We start from the raw sequence: 15,950 nt of genomic DNA on the forward strand, positions 1-15,950 counted from the left end.
GTAGATATTCTTCGGGTTGGGTATCTACTACCTTACGACTTCTCTCCCCCTTTTTCGGGCAGGCCCCTTCTCAATCTGACCAATGCTCACGGTTCCCCAAAGTACTTAGGTCTGTGGAAGGAAGTGTTGAAGATGCTGGACAGGGGCCGGTGGAAGAAGTGCAGTGTTCTTCATTGGGGTTTACAGTCTGATTTTCCTCATCTGATTTTGTCTCATCATAGAATTTTGAGCGCTGCTTCTTGACTATGTCAGTCCACGTTCACTTCCTTTTACCTAAAGGGTGTTGCCCACAGGTCTTTGGACACTTTTTCTTTGGGTCCAGTGTCTGGTGGTGGATGCACAACAAGTTGTGTAATTCACCCAGTGCCCCTGGCGGGACAGTTTGTATCTTACCTAAGATGATTTTGTGGAGGAGAGAATGAGTGAGTGAACTGGCCTCTTTCTTTCTCTTTTTTCCTTTCTTCTTCCTACGGCTGGGTCGGAGAACAGACACGTTATATGCTGGAGCTGGTCTGATACAGGTGAGTAGGATGGTCATACTGGTGGTGGTTTTTGTACTGTGACTATCCAATAGAGAAATCTGCTATTCAGTAGCAAGGGCTCTTCTCTCTAGCAAGGGGAGTGAGGAGTGGTGACAAACCCCTGTGGCTTGCATGGTTTGTTGCTTGAACAGGCAGAGTTTTCTTTTGTTCCTGGAATGCAATGAATCTGCCCATATATCATTGTGTTTCAACCCAGATGGCTGAGTTTCTAGATATCCGACTGTCTATTCTCTCACGGCTAGGGACCCCTTCTTTAGAACTCGTTCTTCTAGGAAGGGTGGTCAGGTGGGTTAATTTCCAGCTAGTTTAGGATGCTTGTACCTCCCTCCAAGTATGTCTGTCCTATTGTTAAGACCAAGGGTTTGTTCTGTGTATGAAGAAATGACAAATTTTTAAAAGCTAAGAAATCTGAGGTCTTAATGTTTACTGCCTACGTCTAGCTGCCCGTCTCTTTTCCAGGGTTGGGGGAAAGACTATCGTTTAACAAGGTTCTATTTCTGGTTGGTGACCAGCTTCCACCTCTTATACTCATGAGTTTCCAGATGCCACAGATTCCTTGCTTTACAATCTTTGATTTCCAGCCGGTGCAAGAAGATTATCCTGTTGTTAAGACCTCAGATTTGTTAGCTATGAAAAATACAAATTATTTTAAAAATTTGTCATATCAAATTGGTGTCTTCAGTCAGTTATTAGGTATACTGAAGATGGTTATGCAAAAATTATGTTCCACAGAGGTGAGTGTTATAGCATTGATTGCGTTAGTTTCATATGCTGAAACAAAAGGGTGATAGTATAAGGATAGTGTTTTTGAGTGGTTTTTGTGATTAAGTATAAAAACTAGAAAAGTAATTTAAGATGGAAAACATTTACGGTTAGCCACAGTCTTTGCTGAAGAATAGTAACAATAACAGAAAGAATTATCTAAATTCAGGATATTGGTGTACAGCAAAGATGGGCCCGCTATGTTTTAAAAAAGCTGCTATTATTATGATATATAATGTACTAAAGACACAATTTGCATAAATTAAGATGTAGCTATAAAGTGTATTGATCATATTTAAATATTTTGTGTTCTTCATTTTAGGTCTAGTCAGTTTACTGTGAGGATGTCACGAGATTCATTTTCACATTTGAAAAGGTATTTAACTGAACGTGGAGGCGGGCCGGTTTCTCGCATTATAAATGATCGACTGTACTTGTATGTTTATGAGGGTGTGCCACGAACACGCAGTCAAGTTCTAGCTACAGCAGGGGCGCAAGAAGGAGAAGCTCCTAAACAAGGTGATAAAAATATCTTAATTTTAAAGGCTTATGACGAGGTTTCAAAAAAATAATTTATGTCCAGTCTGCATGGCTTGTTTGAAATACCTAATGATAGTAATATCATCAACAGTTTTAGTGGCATTACTTAGGCTGCTGTCACCCCACCCCAAGAATATCCATCCGCACTTTACCATATAGAATTCCTAGTAATGTTAGGTGTGTTAATGTAGCTACTAATATATCATTCTTGTACATAACTGGATAAGTAACAATATGTAGTAGTGTCATGGCGAATGAACATAAATTAAACTTTAAATAAATAATATCATGTGGATAGCTTGAATAATTTACATCCCCATCATCATAAGCCCTTATTTTTGGTAACCCTAATTGCAACCACCTTTGGTTCATCTGGTAGTACCATGTATATCATATAGTCAAAGTTTATAGTGTTCTTCAGTAGCTTATTTTTCTGCTTTGTAAGTGTTTTTGAATACAGTATATGTACTGTGCATGTAATAACAATTCTTTAAGTTATGGGGGCAATTATTCAGTGGTCTTTGTGTTATATGTTGAGGTTCTTTTTCCAGTCTTTATCGCAACTTGTCTCCCTAAACTTATATTTGTCCATGCATCTATATGTATTTATGTATTAGTATAAATACATACGTATCTACTTAGAGTTTTATCACTTCTTGTGAGGTTTGTCAAAACACACTTGTAACTTTTACTATAATAGGTAGCCAGTGAATATCATTGAAGAGATGTAAACTCTGTCCATTGAGATTTATTCATTCATTAGTAGTATGGCTGCCATACATATTGGATGTTCACCAGTTATTAATCGTAAGTTTTTGCACTGTCTTTACTATTGGCCCTTTTATATTATTAATCTGTGCTGTTTTTATATGAAGCATTTTGGGTTTCTCTCTCCTCCTGTTGATATACCTTACATTATTTTATCTTTATCCAGCTTCAATCTTATTGTTCATGTATCTGCCCTTTATATTTTCCCAATTTTTGCCACAACTGCATTTTTGCCCAAAACCAGTTAAACTGTCTATCTAACATAAGAATAGGAAGGTAGTCTCACTACACTTGCATTTCCTGGGCTATCAGATATGTGTTGAGTAAAGTAGTTTAGTTAGGAAATATATGGTTTTATTTTTCTCCCTTGTCTTTGAGTTCTTCTCCTGTGATAGGAGATCATATCTCTGCTCCAATTCATACACTGATTGTGTCAGTTGTTGTTACTCTCCCCTTGCATATACTTTATGTCACAGGGAAGAATGGGTCCACCCTCAAGACTGTGTGTCAGGATTCTTCCAAATAGTTTTATAACATGGTCTTGGGTTATATAAAGAATGGTTACAGCTCTTGCAGTAACCTCATTTGCCTCTTATGCTTGTATATCACATGTGACTTTCCCTGCTAATTCATGTGCATACTTGTACCCTTATGCTGCCTGTATTGATAGTTTCTGCTTATACTCATGCTCAGACACTATACAATGCTGTACACTGGCCGTGCTTATGCTCATTAATCATGATCTACTTGTGTCCATAGAGTGCATACTCATGCAGTGCCCATGCTTGTTCCATGTGCTTGCAATACCTGTTCCTAAAGCTGAACAGACCTAGATTGCTTTGCTTATCTTAGCTAGCTTGATCTTTGTGTGTGTGCAGTTGCACTACCTGTGCCTGTATACAGCGCATGTTTGTACATCTTGGGTAATCCACCATCACAGACTAATGGGGCTAGTTTTCTTAATTCACTTCTGCTATTTGTGTATTGGACTGGTTTGGGATAATGGTTTAGAGTGTTGCAATCTATTTAAACATCCTAGTTGGTGGCTGTAATGAAATTTTGCAAAATCTTCAGAATTTTGGGGGTGTCCAGTCATAAACTTTGTAAAAGATTGCTATTTATTAAATCTGACATTTATTTATAGTTTACTTATTAAGAAGAAGGCTAGGTTATAAGAATTAAGAAAGCTAACTCAGTTCCTGATTAAACCATTTAATGGCAATAGTAAAAGTATTATCTCAACTTTATCCAGACAGGAATAGAAAATCATAGCTTTCATTTGGAAGGCCTTAAATCATAATAGGACTTACATTGTCTTTCTGTGATTGGTGATTTTTTCGGTTAATACTTAGCCATGAAAAACATGGCCAACTCTGTACATTTTTTCATCTTCCTTTATTCCTTTTCCAGTGAACAAGACCAAAATATACTATGGGTTACTAAAAGAACCAGAGTTGCCAAATCTTGCTATGGAAGAGGAAGAAGGGGAAGAGGAAGGGGACAAACCAAAGAAGAAGAAACCTAAAAAGGATTCTCTGCAGAAGAGCAAGAAGAATGACCCAAATGCCCCACAGAGCAATAGGATACCATTGCCAGAACTGTAAGTTCTGAGTGTTTGATGATGTTTATTTATATTTTTACTGACTTATTTATTAATTAATTTTTTAAATTTTTATAATAACTGATCTCTTCTCTCTGTACATTTTGTTATCTATGCTAACTTCTTTCAGATGAACAGCATATTCTTTGGTACCTAGAGTTCTAAGTCATGGCCCCTTTAGGCTTGTCTTATATGAAAGATGTTTATCTTTTGAACAATATAATAATAATAATAGCATAGGAAAATCATCAACTTGTTACACACAAGGAACCAAAGCTGACATTTCTTGATGCATCTCTATGCCATGTAATATTTCCGCGTCTTTCGTTTTCAGTATTTTGTAAACCATTGTTCCTCTGAAGTTCTTGAGATTAATTGTTATTTTTAGATGTCCAGATTGAACCATGCTTCTTAGTAATCCTGGGAATTCTAAATGCATACTTTTGCCGAGTGCTTAAATTTTTTCCAGTTAAATATAAGATGTTCTGTCTGAAAACTGCTACATTGGATTGATAATAAATTTTATATGTTGAGTATCCTTAATCTGTAGAAAATATCCAAGTTGAAATAGTATAATAGGTTAACCAACCCATGACCAGACAGTTCAGACTTCCTACATTACTCAGATCTTAATGCTAAGTAGGTGCTGTGTTCAAGTAGAGCATAACTTTGTGATTAGTTTGCCTAGCTGTTTATTATTGTATTTTATCTTTTTTACACTGAATCTAGGAGTCAAGGGTAATGCCTCTCTTTTTTTTTTATTTCGAGATACAGCAGCACCTCAACTTGACAGATGCTTTGTGACTATAGCTAAAAATTACCACACCTAAAATGGCAGTAGTATATAAAAAATAATTATAATTCAGTAACTGATAAGTACAGAAATATGCTAAGTTGAGGTCCATTTAGTTGAAGTGTTACTTTTGGTATTTTATTTTCACAGTTTCTGTTGGCACAGCATGACAAAATTTACTCAAGTTACTTTATTACAAGGAAATGTGTACAGTGTTACTGATAATTGGAGCTGAACTTTTCCTATAGAAATGTTATTGTCACGTTTTTTTTTCTTCAAATTTCAGACGGGATATTGATAAGCTAGAAAAGGCCAAGGCCTTTCGTGATCAGCAGAAGAGAGTCAATCTGACTAAGGACATACTTCCCTCTATATGTTTCTTCACATTTTTAAATGCAAGTGGGAAGTAAGTACAGTATGTATGTTTTAAAGTGGAAAACGTGTAGTGTTCCCCGTATTCACGGGGGATGCAAATAGCTAGAACCCGCAAATAGTTGAAACCCCTATACAAACACTTGAAACTGCCTATTATTTGAGATGAATCTTACCTACTGTTAAATTTAGCTCTATTTCCCCGCCAATTAGGCGAGTCGGCATTCAAACAAAAAAAATTGAATGGCTGCCCGGATGACTGTCTAGTTTACCTGTTCTCCACCAGGTGTGTTTTGAATGTTTTAGCTCTTGTCAGAATTCTCCTTGCCGCCATTGTCGCGAGGCGATTGTTTGTATTCTATGAAGTTTGGCTGTTTTACACCAGTTTACGGTATTGTAATTTCATTTTCGTAGGGTATCTTCCACCGGAAGCAAAACCTATAACCTCAGGCTATGTAGGAATGCTTTGGTGTAACCAGGATGGTGAACTGGAAGTTGATCAACATTCCTTTGTACTGGCAGTGGTACAGAGTGATTTTGGAACTACTCGATGTGAAGAATGTAGGGAATTGTTCTGAGAATTTATGCCTGAATATGTCAGATATAGGAAAGAATGGGACTAATAGATTGCGAAAGCAATTAGTTAGATCAGGACTTAAACCTGTCAGGCTATCCCTACTTAGACTAGGCATTTTAGTAGGCTAGTATTGACTTCCATTGTAGCTCCGCCTTTTGCTCCCCATTCGGTTCAGGAAAGCGTAACGAGAAGTTAAGAACATTAACCTATTTTTAGTTCTAATACAATTTAAACTTAGTTTGTGACGGGAACGTTCCAAATCCCTCCAGTGTGCGCTCATTTTCACGCTCCCTGTTAGAAGTAAGGTGTTGGTGCCCTCGTCTGTACGTAGCCCGCGCCTAGGACTGCCCTGCGACAGTTGGAAACGTCCGCTGCCAGGGAACCGGGTCGGTTCTTGGGATGATGGGATTCTGTGCCCTCCAATACCTACTTCGCCCTTTTTCATGGTCTGAATTTCGTTTAAAGCTTTCGCCGAAAGACCGTTTAAGAGTTCACATAAGGATAATTTCAGTAAGCGTTAATGCTCGCTCCGTAGGTGCATTCTGTCGTCTTCAACACCTAGTTTGAGGTGTTAGCATGCATAGGCTTAATAATATATGATATAGGTATAGACATTTTATTGAGATGATAATGTATCTGTAGTCAGTTTTACAAGTTTAGATATGTCGACTCGGTCGACTGTTTATCTCTCATGTTTTGGTTATTCTAAATTCTTGTATGCTACCATATTCCTTTTTCTTCGCAGCAAATCTCTTACTACTGCTTCGATTAATGTTTCTCTTTCAAGTCTACACTGTCTGTAGTATCTAAAGCTCTCGCTGAGTTAGATATTCTAGCTTCAGAGATTTCTAACTTAGTTTCATATAGGAATGCCTTCAAGTATGTACGATCGCTTTCGGACTAGGCGGGGGTGTTGTAACTCCTCTCTCACCACCTCCCACTTTTGGCACCTCATTCTCTCTCTCCCTCTGTCGAGTGTTGACTCGTGCGGACTGCGGACCAGGGTTCCCAGACGTACGGTAATTATCGTACGAGTACGTTAATTTGACCCTCTGTACGAAACGATTATTAATCAAAATACGATGATTGGAAGTTATTTGGTACGATAATTTGTTCTGATACATCTGGGTACCCTGCGGTGGACATTGTTGACTTGTCTCGTGTGAACGCAGTGGACTCGTGCAGAGTGCAGACTTGACCGAGTCCCAAGTCGCTTAACTGTCCTGCTCTCATTGAGTCGTGGTGGATGCGATACAGCACTCAGCTGCTGTCACCTCTTATCGACGAGTGTCGTTTTTTGTCGCCAAGGGTTGCGGAGAAAGAGCAATCCTTTAAGCTCTTTGTTTACCTCCTGTCGGCAGCTGTCCCCTCCCGTCGCCCGCTGATGAAAGAAGAGTTTGAATGGAGTTGTTGGAGGAACTCATTTGGGCCAGTCGGCATTTGTTGCCACACTATGCCTTGCTGTATCCTCATTTTGTTGAGGATAGAGGTCACATTGAGAATATATCTTAATTGTCTTAGCGTATTTTGGCGCACTAAATATTTGAGAAGAGAACCAACGCTTTCTCCAATTTGAGAGCATTTCGTATCTTTTCTCGTCCTCGGACACAATTTCCCTTTGTCTGCCTTGGCTTGTCATCTTGTCTTTTAAAGTCACGGAGAGCTGAAGGCCGACTTTTGCTGTACAACGCTTATTGGTCCTTTAACCATCTTTAATAGAAGGTTCGCTTTCTCTCTCTTTCCTGTGGGAAATGAACTCGAGACTGACAGACATGCTGATGGATTTTCAGTCTACCTTGAGTTATTACCTTTTATCTACGTTGTGTCGTCTTTGCGACTTCTTAAGAGAGGTGGAGACGCCAACCCAGCGGGAGTTTTTAGCAGGGAAACAAGTAACTCATGTCTGATGATGCAGGGTAATGTCCTTATGCTTATACTCACTCTGTTTGGAAGAAGTGAGAACACTTTCGCTTCCTGTCTGATTATGCAGCTCGGGACTATCTATTGGTAGTCTTATTTTATACCTTTCGGGGGTAAGTGCAAATTTAGGTTCTGGGATATGGAGAGTTGCAACCTCCTAACATCCATGGAGAGACTTGGGACCAGTATGTTATATGGTGGAGACGGTGAAGGGCAGTGTGATTATTTTTGGTTGTCCTCCACTGGTTTAATCTCCCTCTTATAGCTTCCCTTGTCAGCAGAAATCTCTCATAAGTCTCTTTTAGTAGGAGATTGTATATAGAGGGAATGATGGTCTAAGGGTAATTCTTTAGCAAGACACCCATAAGTAATTGGAGATATTCTTGGACATTTGGAGACTGAATAACAGTAAGTGTCTGCCCATATACTTGTTGGTTTTTTGTATGACACTTACCTGGCAGGTATATATATACAGGTACTATCCTACTTACAACCAAGTTTGGTTCCGACCCACTGGTTGTAAGTCAGAATGGATGTAAGTCGAACCTTAGAAAGTGGCCAACATACTGGGTAGGGTATACTATCAAACCTTTGCTATATAAAAGTGCCTACTTAGCACTGTAATGTAATGTACAATCATTATTTCAATCTTTTTACCATAATATACTTCTACTAATACATTTTAATCATTTATGTAATAGTATATATTACGTACAATCGGGCATTGAGTTACAATGGGGTTAGGTTCTTGCATGCATTTCAGAAGTCGATTCTTACGTAAATTGGTTTGCAATTCAGTCTACAGTACAGTCGGATAGTACTGTAGCTATATTCTCTGTCGCACTGGCAGAAATTTTCAAAACTCGCTGCAACCGCTAGTTTACCGGTAGTTCAGGTGATCGCCACCCTGTTCCCGTGGTGCTGGCGCTTGGAACCATTCCCATTTTCATCAGATTTTCTCTGCCAGCCGAACCTTCAACATCGTTGTGGGTTCCCTGCTAGATTTTCGATCTCGTTTGCCGACTTTTCGCTGCTTTTGGACTGCTGTATTGGTATCGTATTGTGTTTAGAGTGTGTGTGAAAGAAGGGTGTAAAGTTAGGCTACCAAAATCTTCTGTAGACCCTCACACTGTGTGTAAAGGGTAGAGAATTTGTGTGTACTTGGGAGAATAAGTGCAATGAGTGTGAGAATTTGATTGAGAGTGGAAAACTCCCACTAAGTATGTTGAACGATTGGAGAAAGATCTTATTAGGAGATCAGTGTCTCGGAGTGAAAGATCTGGTTCTTCTAGCAAAGCTGTGAATGAATCTGTTACTGTTCCTTCTCCAGTTCCTTCTCAAGTAGAACCTGTAGCACCTTCTCCCCAGGTTTCTCCTGCACCCGCTGCTGTATCTGATGAGATGAAGAACTCCCAATATGTGAATGTGTTTGCTGCCCTTGCTTCGATGGGCAATCAGATTCAGCGATTAACTGATCAAGTGGGTGTAATTAATGTTGTTAGTGACAGTGTTGTGGAGGGGGCGGCCGACCGTCTCTCTCGTGCTCCTAGACTTAGACCGCTTCCAAGCTCCCAGACCCAAGGGAGAAGGAAAGTCAATAGTCGAAGGGAGGCGAGAGGGGTTTTCACACGGTCAGTCGTCCCTTTCAGGCAGTCCTGTTGTTGCGTCCCAGGCTGCAGCAGTATGCCAAAGAAAAGGCGTTACTGGGAAGTGTTTGTCCTCCTCCGATAGCTCTTCGTCATGTAGGAAATGGCGCCATTCGGAGGAATCGCGTCCCCTCAAGAGGACATGGAGACCACCCTGTCTCAGGATGCACGTCGCTCTGCTCAGGAAAGATGGAGTAGTCCCGAACTTTTTTCGTCTAGTTCGGATGAGGACGCAATCCCCGTCAAGAGGAAGAGAAGAAATCTTTCAAGAGAGGACGCAGGATGATCGTTTGGTGGCTTTTCTCCAGTTAGAGATTCTCCCCCTTTGTCGTGTGTTCGTTTCCCTTTCTCCTATCCGTCTCGTAGACCTCAGGACCGCTCGCCTCATCGTCGCAGTACGTCCCGTCTTTGTTCTCCTCCGTCTCGTTTGATCCTTCAGGAAGTGGATCCTACTAAGAACTTTTTGAAGGATATGCAGGCTAAGTTGGCTGATCTTGTCAAGTCTTGGGAAACACCCGATCAGTCTTCCTCCAGATGTAAAGACGAGTTTCTTCCCGTCAAGTCCTCCAAGAGGACGCAGGACAAGAATTTGCCGCCTCCCTCTCGCCCTTCAAAGTCTTGGGAAACAGAACGCAGTTTTCCGTCGAAGTCAGATGGCCGCTCAACAGCACAGGACGCAAGAGGAAACGAGAAGAACGTCGGATGGACGCAACTCGCTCGTTGGACGCAAGACGCAGATGGCAGAACTTCGACCTTGCCTCCTCTCGACCAGACCAGGACGTATTTCGTCAGGACGCAATCCCTCAGACTCATTCCAGCAAGCAAATCTTGGAGTTGCCTCAGGATTTGAGAGATTTTCGTGGAGGATGATTTGGCGGACTCTGCTTTTAGTCTGGATCAGGATTTGGGCATCTAGGATATTTCTTCAGCGGAAGAGGAAGTTGAAGACTTTGTTTCTGACGAAGAGAAACATGCTAAAGCTCCATCATCGGACTATAAGAGACTGACGACTTGCCTCCTGTCTCTGTTCGAGGGGGAGTTTCAACCTACAGCCCCGTTGTCTCCCCTTTCGCAGTACACTAGGACCAAAACCCCAAAGAAGTCCTCCTTCTTGAAGATGACACTCTCCATCACGGCCAAGAAAGCTCTTCACCGTGTTAACGCTTGGTTGAAGGAAAAGAGGGAAGCAGGTAAGACTTTTTTTTTTTGCTTCCCTCCAGCCAAGTTGGCGTCGAAGTCGGGTGTGTGGTATGCTACGGGGGAAAGTCTTGGCCTGGGAGTTCCTGCCTCCTCCCAGGGGGACTTCTCCAATATCGTCGACAGTGCTCGTAGACATTCCTTACTCTTGGCCAAGATTTGGTGGACCTCTTTGGAGTTTGACCATCTGCTGAAGGGTATTTATCGTACCTTTGAAGTATTCAACTTCCTCGACTGGTTTTTGGGGGCTTTGCTTGTACCTTGTAAGGTAAAGGCTCTTCTGAGATGGAAGTTCCTAGGAGTATTATGTCCTGTATGGACAAGGCCCTGAGAGATGGGGCGAACGAGCTAGCATCCCTCTTTACGGCAGGGGTCCTGAAGAAGAGGACCCTGCTGTGCTCGTTTGCAGCCAAGGGAGTGTCGAACTCTCAGAAGGCCGAGTTGGTTTTCTCCCCACTCTCAGGGCAACTTTTTCCATCGGAGATCATTAAGGACATCTCCCTTTCGCTTACTCAGAAGGCAACTCAGGACCTTCTGACTTCGTTAGTGAGGAAGTACTTTCCGGCCAAGCTTGTGAAGAAGACACCAAAGGAGTCAAGACCGACTCAGCAGCCCTTTCGGGGTAGACCGTTCTCTCGCCCCTCCTTTAGAGGAAAAAGAATGCCTGCTAAAAGAGGGTTGAAACCTACAAACAATAATGATTCTCAAGTCCTCCAGACTACAGTTGGGGCCAGACTCCTGGGATTTTGGGAAGTTTGGCGAAGAAGGAGAGCAGATTCCTGATCCGTCAGTGTAGCCCAGGAAGGTTACAAGATCCCCTTCCTGAATAAGCCACCTCTTACCACCTCTCCAAGAGCCCTTAGGGCTCATTACAACGACTTAGAGAAGAAAGAGGCACTGTGGGAGCAAGTCTTCACCATGCTCAGCAAAGGGGCCATAGAACCTGTTCTGGACCACTCGTCACCAGGGTTTTACAACCGTCTTTTCCTGGTGCCGAAATCTTCGGGTGGATGGAGGCCAGTACTACTGGATGTGAGCCATCTGAACTTGTTCATGAAGAAGACCAGGTTTACGATGGAAATGAACGAATCCGTGCTGGGAGCGGTGCATCCAGGGGACTGGATGGTGACCCTGGACCTTCAAGGTGCATATTTCCATATTCCCATCCATCCGAGATACAGGAAGTACCTAAGGTTTGTGATCCAGAACAGGGTCTTTCAATTCAGGGCCCTTTGCTTCGGGCTTTGCACAGCGCCACAGGTTTTCACGAGGATTATGTTGAATGTGGCAAGGTGGCTTCACCTATTGGGGATCAGAGCCTCACTCTACCTAGACGATTGGCTGATAAGATCCCAGTCGAGATAACAATGTCTGGAGGACTTGAAATTGACCTTAAGTTTGACGAAGGAATTGGGTCTGATGGTAAACCTCGAAAAGTCGCAACTGATCCCCAAACAGGAACTAGTCTAATTGGGGATTCTGATTTCCTCAGCGACTTTTCGGGCTTTTCCATCCCCCGACAGGCAAGTCCTATGCCTTCGGAAGGTGCAAGCCTTCTTAGAGAAAGACCAATGCTCAGCGAGAGAGTGGATGAGCTTGCTGGGGATGCTCTCTTCAATAGAGCGGTTTGTTCCTGGCGCCCCTGTCTCTTCTGAGGCAGTGCCAGTAATTCCTGGCGCCCCTGCCTCTTCGGAGGCAGTGCCAGTTGATTCTGGCACTCCTGCCTCTTTGGAGGCAGTGCCAGTGGTTTCTGGCACTTCTGCTTCTATGAAAGCAGAACCAGTGATTTCTTGGACTCCTGCCTCTCTGGAGGCTGTGCCAGGTGTACCTGGCACTTCCACCTCACTGGAGGCTGTACCAGCTTTAAATGGTGCTTCTGATCCTTTGGAGAATGCACCAATGTCCAACCTTCACACCCCTCCTCAGGCAGCATCAGCTTTGTCTGGTGTTCCTGAGACCGAATAACCCTCTGAAAAGGAAGGCAGCCATAAATAATTGGTCTCCTTCCAGAAAAAAGGAGCAAGTCAGTAAGCTGAAAGCTCTTAAAAGAGGCTCTAATTTAACAGCCTCTAAAGGGAAGTAAATTCATTCATTTTCTACAGTGGAACTGTCAGGGATTAAGAGCTAAATGGGAAGAATTAAGGCTGCTCATATCAGAAGTGTCTCCTGTTTGTATAGCTCTGCAGGAGACAATGATTGGTAATAATATGTGCCCCAGCCCACGAGAGTATACATCCTATCACTCCACCTATAATTTGAATATTGGAAGCCATGGTGGTGTCGCTTTGTATGTTCGAAATGACACCCCACAAAATCCTATCAGTATCCAATCAGCATTGCAAGTGATAGGTGTGCAGATCCATTTGCAAAGAAAATATACAATATGCTCTCTTTATCTACCACCTAATGAAGCCTTCCCCATCAATGAATTTAAATCTCTTATTCAACAGTTACCACGCCCTTTTGTTATTTTGGGAGATATGAATAGCAGAAATCCTCTTTGGGGTGACATCATCACCAATCAAAAGAGGAAGGTGTTTTAGGTTCCATCATAGAAGATGAAATGTTGGGATCCTCAACTCTGGGGAGTCTACGCATTTTCATGTTCAAACAGGCACGTTATCAGCCAATTGATTTATCTATATGTAGTGATGACTGTATTATTGACTTTAATTTGGAGAACTATAAATGATAGATTTACCAGTGACCATTTTCCGATAGTGGTGAGTGTAGCATCAAGTCCTCCATCTTCAAGGCTACCCAAATGGAACATTGGTAAAGCTGATTGGTCAACATTCCAAGAGCACAGCTCAATAGATGACTCTGCTGATGACTTTCCCTGTGTAGATGACGCTCTTGACTTTTTGAATACAATGATGTTCTCAGCTGGTCTTCAATCTATACCTAGGACTTCGGGCAAATTTGTCTGCCGACCAGTTCCCTGGTGGACACGTAAATGCCAGGAAACTCATAGAAATATGAGATCTGCCTTCACCAGATACCGCAGACGAAAATGTGAGTATTATCGTGTAGAATTTCGAAAAGCGAGAGCTCATTTTCGCATGGAAATTAAAAAAGCACGAAAAGAATCTTGGACGATATTCATATCTACACTAAATTCGAAAACTCCTCTGACTCTAGTTTGGAAGAGAGTTAGAAAAATAGCAGGCAAGTTTACTCCTTGTCAACCTCCCGTTATCAAAGTGAATGGTTGCGAGGTAGCAGACCCCCAGTTAGTGGCAAATGAGTTTGCTAATCATTTTGCTAATGTTGCGAAGAAAAATGATGATAGACCTATTCAGCTCAAAGACGGATAATAGAACAGGTCGAAATTGATTTTAATACCTTAAGACATGAGCAATACAATGCTCCTTTTTACTATTAGAGAATTTGAATCAGCCTTGAATAAATGTAATGAATCAGCTCCTGGACTGGACGATATAACATATTCAATGATTAAGCATACCCCTGAAAATACCAGACTTTTCATATTAAGCCTAATTAACAGAATTTACAGAGAACATATCTTCCCCAAGCTTTGTGAAACCTGGAAAAGATCCATTCAAGACAGAAAATTATCGTCCTATCGCATTAACTTCTTGTTTGTGTAAGATCATGGAAAAAATGGTGAACACACGATTGATGTGGTACTTGGAAAGAGGTAAATATCTGTCGCCTGCTCAGTGTGGTTTTCGGAGTATGCACTCCACAACTGATGTATTGGTACGAATGGAATCTTCAATATGGTGAAGCTTTTGCCAACAAGCAACATTCACATCACTGTTTTCTTTGACCTAGAGAAGGCTTATGATACAACATGGAGATATGGCATTTTGAGGGTCCTTATGAATGTAACCTGAGAGGCAATTTGCCCCTGTTTATTAAGGCTTTTTTGAAAAAATAGGATATTTTCAAGGTTCAGGTTGGAGCAATAATGTCAGATGTATTCAATCAGGAAGAAGGAGTACCACAAGGAAGTGTTTTAAGTGTAACCTTGTTTGCCTTGTAATCAATGGGGTTTCTAAAATAATTCCCCCAGATATAAACATATACCCTTTTTGTTGATGACCTATCGATTTCCTTTGCAGCATCAAGGATGGCAGTGGCTGAACGCCGCCTTCAGCTCTGCATTGATAATATAATAAAGTGGGCTGAGGTTAATGGTTTTAGATTTCCGCCAGTAAAACTGTAACTATGCACTTTTGTCGTATAAGGGGAATCCACCCTGATCCAGATCTATTCATTCATAGGCAGAGAATTCCATGTGTTGGTGAAACAAGGTTTCTTGGCTTGATTTTTGATAGCAAGCTGACCTGGATTCCGCATCTGAAATATATTAAGGCAAAATGCCTAAAAGCAATGAATTTGCTGAAAGTCGTGTCTCACACTTCGTGGGGTGCAGACCGAACTCAGATGTTGAGATTATATAAAGCCTTGGTCTTTTCAAAATTAAGTTACGGGTGTGAGGTGTACACTTCTGCAAAGCCAAATAGCCTTAAAATGCTCAACTCAATTCATCATGGAGGAAATACGGTTGTGTACTGGAGCATTTAAATCATCTCCACCGAGAGCATGCTTGTAGATGCTGATGAGGTGCCACTGGATCTTCATTACAAGCATCTGCTGGTTCGGAGCTGGTATAGATTCCAGAGGCTACCTAGGTCTTTAACCAGCATTTGTATGAGAAATGAAAGGCATTGGCAGTTTTATGAAAATCACTCCAAGCAACCTCATCCATTCGCTTTTAGAGTCAATACCATTGTTTGTGAATTAAACATGCCAAGGGTCGAGATTTTACCAGCAAAATATTCAGTTTAGTCCCCCTGGAACTTCCCAGAGGTAAAATTCTGCAGATATTTCAATTTTACCAAAACAGAATTGTCCAGTGAGGCCACGCGGTCAATATTTTTAGAACATTCTTTGCAACATGACGACGCCACTGCAGTTTTCACGGACGACTCAAAGTCAGATGCTGGCGTCGGCTTTGGTGTAGTCTTCCCTGATGTAGAGAGGAGTGGCAGGTTATCATCTGTTGCATCAATTTTTACAGCAGAGTTATATGGAATTTGTTCCGATACGTAATACAAACCATCGGTCCTTTAACAATAGGAATAGGAAGTAGCTAGCGGCAGCTGGAACGGTCGTAATGCTTCGAACAAGGGGAGAACGGTAGTTAACTGCTTGTCCGATCGTCGCGCGCCGCGCGACTGGGAGGTAAACAAATCACTTTTGC

The 15,950-nt window shown here is 41.7% G+C and overlaps 1 protein-coding gene across 1 annotated transcript; it reads left to right on the top strand.

The window, feature by feature from the left end:
* The first annotated feature begins 1,625 nt into the window (after window positions 1-1,625).
* LOC135204939 (transcription initiation factor TFIID subunit 5-like) lies at window positions 1,626-5,430 on the top strand. The gene is made up of 3 exons (XM_064235185.1): window positions 1,626-1,823; window positions 4,023-4,212; window positions 5,292-5,430. Exons 1-3 carry the CDS (start codon window positions 1,649-1,651, stop codon window positions 5,413-5,415), a joined length of 489 nt encoding a protein of 162 aa, XP_064091255.1. The 5' UTR covers window positions 1,626-1,648; the 3' UTR covers window positions 5,416-5,430.
* The last annotated feature ends 10,520 nt before the right edge of the window (window positions 5,431-15,950 follow it).

Source organism: Macrobrachium nipponense, chromosome 48 (genome assembly GCF_015104395.2).
Source record: "Macrobrachium nipponense isolate FS-2020 chromosome 48, ASM1510439v2, whole genome shotgun sequence".
Lineage (NCBI taxonomy): Eukaryota > Metazoa > Arthropoda > Malacostraca > Decapoda > Palaemonidae > Macrobrachium > Macrobrachium nipponense.

Bases quoted from the DNA above. Each gene is read 5' to 3' on its own strand.
- LOC135204939 (XM_064235185.1), top strand. From the start codon at position 1,649: ATGTCACGAGATTCATTTTCACATTTGAAAAGGTATTTAACTGAACGT. The intron at 1,824-4,022 runs GTGATAAAAATA...TTCCTTTTCCAG, and splicing joins AGGAGAAGCTCCTAAACAAG to TGAACAAGACCAAAATATAC. The intron at 4,213-5,291 runs GTAAGTTCTGAG...TTCAAATTTCAG, and splicing joins AGGATACCATTGCCAGAACT to ACGGGATATTGATAAGCTAG.